The sequence below is a fragment of the Pundamilia nyererei genome, unplaced genomic scaffold, assembly GCF_000239375.1.
Source record: "Pundamilia nyererei isolate P.nyererei 1_Seehausen unplaced genomic scaffold, PunNye1.0 scaffold00038, whole genome shotgun sequence".
In the NCBI taxonomy this organism is placed as follows: Eukaryota; Metazoa; Chordata; class Actinopteri; order Cichliformes; family Cichlidae; genus Pundamilia; species Pundamilia nyererei.
This window is the reverse complement of record NW_005187439.1, coordinates 1911384-1919329: the sequence shown is the minus strand read 5'-3', so window position 1 is coordinate 1919329 and position 7946 is coordinate 1911384. Positions and strand designations below refer to the sequence as shown.

The 7946-nt window shown below is 40.6% G+C and overlaps 1 protein-coding gene across 1 annotated transcript in view; it reads right to left on the bottom strand.

Annotated features, from left to right (window-relative positions):
- Nucleotides 1-4946: 4946 nt before the first annotated feature.
- Nucleotides 4947-7946, bottom strand: part of antxr2a (ANTXR cell adhesion molecule 2a) — an 80081-nt gene continuing 77081 nt past the window's right edge. The window contains exon 17 of the mRNA XM_005730558.2: nt 4947-7105. Within this exon, the coding sequence (XP_005730615.1) occupies nt 7067-7105 (39 nt within the window). The 3' untranslated portion in view covers nt 4947-7066. The remainder of the gene's footprint in view (nt 7106-7946) is intronic.

Below are 7946 nucleotides of genomic sequence, written 5' to 3'. Positions count from 1 at the left end.
CCCCCAAACATTTCTGCAATTTAGTTCAATGTATACAGTGCCGATATGTTTTATGTTCTAGGGTATAGAACAATACAGAGAAATCAGATGACCCTGTATGAGCAAGCATTTGGCGACAGTGGGAACAAAAACCTCCATTTCAACAGGAAGAAATCTCCAGCAGAACCAGGCTCATGGAGGGGCAGCCATTCACCTTGACCAGATGGGGGTGAGAAGCACTTTCTATACCAGGGGTGGGCAACTCCAGGTCTCACGGCCCGGTGTCCTGCAGGGTCCTTGATCCAACACAGCTGATTCAAATGGCTAAATGACCTCCTCAACATGTCTTGAAGTTCTCCAGAGGCCTAGTAATGAACTAATCATGTGATTTAGGTCTGTAGACCCAGGGTGAGATCTAAAACCTGCAGGACTGAGGAATGTGCTATTAGTGCATGGGAAGCCATATATGACAAATAGTTGCATTGAAATATTCCAAAATGCATCAAACACAAACAAGATGTAACTGAAACTAGGGTAGGTAAAGCAAATGGCACCCACCTGTAGCTGAAAGTGACTATTTATGTAGTAATGCACAGATTTAGGCCTTTCTAATGTTCAAATGGCTTATTTATTAAAAACTAAACAAAACAAAAGTCAAACACACAATCAGAAAGCATTTTATCACGGGTACCTACGTGAAATGATGTTTTTGGCACTTTGTTTGTCAGCCCTGGAGCTTTTGTCTTGATGGATAACATCATTTAAGAGCAGAACTGAGTCACTGTAGTTGCACCTTCCATCTCAGTTTTCCACATTCACTTAAAGCCACTGGAAAATCACACAACGTATTTTCTTCTCTTCCGTCACATTAAAGCTTTATGACTTGCATTACATATATGTGGCTTTCCACTACTTTGCTGTTCTCTTGAAATAAATGTACACCATTACCGACACTCTAATCATCTTACAGGAGTCCTAAATCTTTATCAGCATATATAGTATATTGGGCTTAAAAATTCACAGCAAGCTCACAGGAAAGAGCATCAAGATAAAGCTCTGAAATCCCAAACCGTCAAGCTCTCTTAATCCTCCCACCTGTATTTTCCATAGCCGTCAGTGAACAGCAGCCCTCCATATCGCCTGAGAAGGGGATTTAGTTGTAATGCTCTCGGAAATACAATGCATAAAATCAATTGTCAACTCTAACAAGCTGTTCTTAGGGTGGATGGACGGCCCTCTGGATCTGACAGGGTCTGGGCTCGGGCTTTGAAAGGTTAGCGGCTGTGCAGCGCTGCAGCATTTGATCCCACAGTTACCCGAATTTCAGAGACAACTGTGCAAATCTGGATAACCTGGGAAGCCAGACGGGCTTTCGGGGGGCAACAGCTGCTTAAGTCCATTCGCTGCCTGCCAGAGAAACTTTATCAGGGGAAGTGGAGGTTGAAATTTTATGGCAGCTAAGCCCCCTCCATCAAATTGTGAAAACAGAACCTTGTGGCACAGATCAGGATGGATTTAGGAGTTTGCTTGCTGTTTTCTTGGCTGCAAGCGCTAATATAAAAATAGAAGAATGCAAAGACCTTCGGATGCCGCTGTCCTCATGTGCCACTTTTATTCCAAGCACGACGTTAGTTTCCATCTGAAATACAATAGTAAATTGCAGGCAGACGCCGCTACAGTGGAAGGACGTGAATTTCTCCAGCGTTCAGTCAGAAAATTACCACCAAAATTCACTTCTCCTCTACGGCGCTTCATGTTTCTGTTTTGTAACGCATTTGTGAATTTCTTTCCTGCTAAAATGAAGAATATGTGCAGCATCTAAGCTTCTTTAAACACACGACATCTTTTGGGTAAATCGGCTGCTTTATTCTCCTCTCAGATGTCTTTTCATCTCCAAACTATTTTGTTTGTTCTAGTATAGCAGTGTGTTCATATGCACCGAGTCCATTTACATAGCACATGATGTATAAGCTTGAATGACAGCATGGTATATAAAGCGGCTCCAGTGAAGTAAAGGCAATAAAGCAGATGAGTGAAAAATGTGTGAAGAGTGTTTTTGGAAGACAAACTCTGCATCGCTGCAGTTGCATTTTGTTTTTTCTTCTTCTTCTTTTCATTTACGTGTTTTATTGTTTGTATTTAAAACAGATCAATGGCTACACAGCCTTCATAATGATAAAAAAAAGGCTTTTTAGGTCTCGTTGGTAGCTCTGATGACGGCTCAATTTTCCCAGAAGGATAGCCAACTCGATCGTTGGGACTTATTTCATCTCAAGTGATTTTTTTTTTACCCCTTCTGTGTGAAGACATTCAGCTGGTGTTTGCTAGAAACTCGGACTCACATTTTTATGTGATCTTGCACAGTGTTCATTACTGATGAACACAAACCGAGAAAAAAAGAATAAAGGAGGAAATTCATCATGCAAAATGCAGGAAGAAGGAAAAAAAACTTTATAAATTAACAAAATGAAACTGCATCGTGTTTGAAACAGCAGCAGTGTTCATCCGGTTAGAGCGAGGCTGAGGTAGAACACGTGTTTTGTAATATCCTACAAATTAATTTGCTAGTATTAAAAAAAAAACAATTAAAATGCAAAAATGTAATTTTGATCATCACCACATCTTTACCTGCAGTTAGATTAGTCGTGCCTGCCAGTTTCTACTTCTGTAGTTATTATCTTTTAATTCATTCCTTTATTTCAGTGTGTTTTATATAAATATCTGATGTTTGCAGTTTAAAATCAGAGGCCAGCTTCTACATAAACCCACCCTGTGGAGGAAGTCGTCATACACCAGACTTCAGTCTAGAAATGTCAACTTTTATGGGCTGAATACTAAAGTCAGATTATCACCAAGTGCTTCCTGCAGCCTGCTCTGTTTAAAACAACCCCGCGTGTAGCTGCCGTCCTAAGCACAACGGTAAACAGAGCAGACGAGCTGATATTTCACTAAAGCTGTTTGTAGAGTTGTGCGATTTCATTTTTAGGAAAAAGATGATTTCTAATGTCTCTGTTTTCTAAAAGCTAAGTGAAGGGGCGAGAGTCTTCTCATGATTTAGTTCATTATTGAATTATGCTGCATGTAGAGGTTTTTTTCTTTAAAAGAAAATCTTTTTGACTGATCAACAATTCAAGGCCATAAGTGAGTTTTTCTTCAGTGTCTTTGTAAAAATTGTCAGATTTCAGTTACTTGAAAGGAAATGATCAGACTGTGACTCCTATTTTATTGCTGTCAATATGTCAATGCATTTGTGTGTGTTGTGATTATATAACTGGGGACGTTTTGAATACTTTTAATTTTAACGATTGATTAGTCAGTTATTCAGAAAACATTAATTCCCCAGTGGCATCATCTTCCATCTACTTATTTTTTCTGAACACTGAAACTGCTTTTACTTTAATTCCTTTGTGTGGGATCAACAAAGTTAATCTGATCTCATAGGCAGAAGACAAAAAATCGCTCTATAAGGATATAATAAATAATTACAATTAAATTAAATCAGTGTTAATTAGTCTTAATCCTGTGTTTTTGTTTCAGAGGAAAAAGAAATCGAGACTCTTTAAAGATCTCGTTCGACTGTGAGATGTTGATCACTGCTACATTTATAAATTCAGTAAACAGCGTGCAGGTCTGTTCAGCACTTTAACAACATTCTGCTGACTTTTACTTTTGATAGATTAAAGTAAAAGCTCGATGTGCAGACATGCAGGTTTAAATAAACTGCGCCCCGTTTGTGCCGTTTGAATAGATTCGTTCATCCTCCGTCTCTACATCAAGTTTCATGAAATTTGACTTGTTTTTTTATGATTTTCTAGAAAGAAACAAAACACAAACCAACAACAACACACAAACACAGTCATTATGAGTTTACAACCTCATGTGAACAGCTGAGAGTATTTTGGTTCGACTATTTGTAACGTTAAAAAAAGTTGATTCATTAAAAAAAAAGGGTTTTTACTAAGAAAATTCTGGTATCTGAAGACAATTTCAGTTTTATGAATAAGTAACATCTTTACTATACTTCAAAACTGACTCGTGGACTGCACAAGATTATTTCTCGATGTTTAAAATACTAGAAAGGACATTCAAAATCAGATTTTGCTGAACAACACTCATGAGTGAAGCATCTAAACTAAGAAAAAAAGTGTTTTCATGACACAACAAATCCTTCCTCAACATGGCGTTGGGGTCATTGTATATACAGCCTACACACACACACACACACACAAACTGACCCGTACACACACATACACACACCTCAGCTGGCATCTTGTCACAGCATGCAAATGTGGATAAAGCAGAAGGTGTACGAGCGCATATTTTTTACTAAATGGAAGACCTCATTTTTGGGGCGTTGAAGACCTTGAAGGGATTTTGTGTGTGTGTGTGTGTGTGCCTCCGGTGACTGACTTCACAGGGGGAGAGGCTGCACACTGTCCACTCTGTCCACACACACTCTGTATAATCATGTTCCCTGTCGGGCCCTATAAATCTGTGAGGGCCCAATTAAAGATAGCCTTTAGCATGACCACCCCTACCAGCACACGTGTGTTAAAAAGAGAGAAAGAGGAAGAAAAAACACACACACACAAAAACACTGTTCACTTTTTTGTTGAATGTATATTTGATACAACAGACTGCAGAGTGTACAACAGTGACAGAAAAAAATCAGATTAAAAATAAAAACTGTAAAACTCAGAAAAGCTTTAAAAACAAAAGAAGATGCAGCGGCTCACACGAATGCGAGTCGAACTTGGTCTTTAAGGTTCTACGTGAATATAAAAAAAGACTTGAAGATATTAAAATGATCATTTACAATTCTGCACATGAAATGAGCCGATACAGAAAGTTGTGCATGCATATCGAACCGAAGCCGGAATTTGTTAAAAGTGGACAAAAATCAAAATGTGAAGTTTAAAGTTGTTGTAAAGATGTTTTTAAAAAGTTCCAAAATTCTTGGCTTTTTTAAAAAAAAAAAAAGCATTAATTTACAAAGAAGTACAAGCAAATTTGATTTGTTACCTCTAAATGTACAACAACGGCGTATGTGGTGTGGGGAGGGGACGCAGCGGTGACTTGTGACATGCTGTAAGCAGGATGAGTTGTGTTGTGACTGCTATGTAAATATCTCATTAGTTTGGGTTAATAATATTCCCGTGCTCTCGGTCGCTACATAAAGAAGACAAGATCTAAGTGCTAAAATTTCTCCGTCCCCTGCAAGTCCAGAGCTGATGAGCCTATTAAATGTCAGCCTGCAAAATTATGCAAGAGGCTAAAAGCGTTTAAGTCGAACATAAATACCAGCGCACCCCGAGGATTCGATTCGGAATTATTTATGTCCCTCCGATCGGGACGGAGAGGAAACAAAGGAATAATTAGTCCGGCGTGCTGCTCGCCGCCCGTCTCACGCACCCTCGTGCCCACCGAATGCGAGACGCTCGCCCGTTCCCCCTCAAACTTGATGGTTGTTGAACTTATTTTTAGTGTCATTTGATAAGCTTCCCTGCTTGCACAGAGACATCCCACTGACCCAGCCACTGGTCATTGTCTATACCGCTTCCCGTCAAAGCCGGCACGCTTTGTCAGGTTTCGACTCGAATATCCATTTTGTGTCTGAAGTACGGTATCCAAAGTGACTGGATCATTCGAGCCTTTTTCTTCAGCTGCTGCCCCCTTTCCTCCCCCACAGTGTTTCCGCTCACACTAACATCATTTGGGATTGGCGTCGTGACAGCGCGCTTGAGAAATCCACAATATATTTAAGTACATATCCCTTCCTTTTTGGGTTGGGGCGGAGGAAGGGGAGGGGGACGAAATAATTTCTGGAAATGAACAATACTTATCCGTCCATCGCATCCGCTGCTTTGGGTTTACGTTTTGGACGTGGTGCACCGTCACCGTGGCGCCGTGTCCTCTTTTTCCTGTGAATAACGCGGTAATAGGTCATTCAATGTCAAAAGGCATAAAAAACAGACAGCCAGGTCTTCACAGGCTGCTGCTTGCTGTTGCCTTTAATTATTTTAATTAAACTTTGATATTCCGCTGCTGAGCGAACTAGCGAGTTGCGACGCAGCTCGGGAGCCCTCGGAGAATTGAGACGGAGAGTCGGGCAGTGTCGAGGCAGCCGCATCTATATCTTAAAACTCTTAACTGATAGGCCTGTTTATGGTTTGTGATGTGCTACGCCTTACTGAGCAGGGAGCAGACTGAACTGAAAACAGGGGCAAAAAACACCAAGCGCCATGTCAAGGTCTTAAAGGCATCAATCCCTCAAACCTAGCTGGAGATCACCCCGGTCAGGAGGCTGTCCTGCGGTCGAATAACGCTCTATTAATTTCCTTGTCCCGAGTGCATAATGAAAGGAAGGTGTATTAAAAAAAAACAAAAAACTAAAGGGCAAAGTCTTGGTGCCTTCCAATACCTTGGGGCATCCTGTCTACAATTTGTCATGCGTGTGCACTTCTCAGTGTTAAAATGACAAGATAAGCCAGTCAAAGGGCAGCCGCCAGGCATCCAGCACAGCCGAAGTTGGAGAGGAGTCGTGATGAGACATTGCCAAAAGGCAGTGGACTTCTGCACTTGCGAGGCCCGCTGGGATTATTCCGACTTCCACGCCAAAGGCAAACAGCCCCTTCCTCCATGTTTTTTTCTTTTTTTTTTTAAAGATAGCTTCTGTCTGTGTCCACGAAATGAGGTTTTTCACAGAAGCTGCAATATGGTCAGAATATGTTAAGCCTTTGGTGCGCATGAAAAGCTAACCGTGTCTGAGTGCTAAGTTCTGGGGCACGCTGCATTCCTGCTTTGGCCTTTTTTATTAAATAAAAAGATTTGATTTGAGGAAAATCTAGAAAATAACTTAATAAATGAAAATTAGAGCACTATCGTTCTCCCCTTGTGTGATTTTTAAAACTGCAGAGAGGAAAAGAACCAGAGGGGGAAACTTTGTGCACAAAGTGAAGCAGAGCGAACAGATAGTGGTTTTAGCTGCAGGGCTACACGTCTTTGAGAACAACCTGAAATTCTTCTCTTGTCCACAGCAATCAGCACATGCTGGTTTTCACACAGTAGTTCTTCTTCTTCTTCTGTTTTACGCGTGCTGCACACGGCTGAAATTAACACACCGGCCCTGAAAATGACACACACACACCGAGAGGATTAAAACTTTAGTAATAAACGTCCACTTTGCATTTTACTGCAGTTTTTCAAGCAAATTACACTTTTTTTTAAAAAATGTCTTAATATTAAATAAAATGATTTGCATTTGATTTTGAATTTGCAGAATTTGAAAACATGTATTCCTGTGGGAGATATTTCCATACATGTTATATATTCTTTAAATTGGTAGAAAAGAAAAGTATAATTCAGACAGCAAAATAAATCAATCAATATTGCGATTATATTATAAAATACTGATATAGGTCTCACAAAACAATCCCCTTCCCCACGCACAAAAAAAAACAAAACCCCAAACTGAAGAAGATTTTCATAAACACACACAGAGCGCGTGTAAACACACCGGGATGGATATTCAGAATAAATCAAATGAAACAAAATCTACACTGAGCTGAAATCTTTGTCTCAGCTTCAATCAAACGAAGAATCAACTGGTGACCCTGCAGCAGTGCTTTAAAAATAAAGTAAGCTCAAAATAAAAGAGATCTCAGTCGTCCCTGTGCTTTGTTTTATCTTGTGTGTTTGTAGCTTTGCCTGAGCCTCTCTGTGCGGCAGCGCCCTGCTCACTAACAGTAGGCTGACTGGCACCAAGAGGGAGCTCTCGCACAGCGAATCCCCAGCAGCCCGTCAGCCTCCATCCTCACATCTCTGCCTGCGTGAGCCTCCTCTCTCTCTCTCTGTGTTTCCTTTAGCCTGACTCCAGCATCATCCAGGTGCTCAGCTACACTTCATTCACTGATGCTAGCTGTGGAATTTGTCTTTCACTCATTGTTTTACTGGGTTGTTCTGTAATT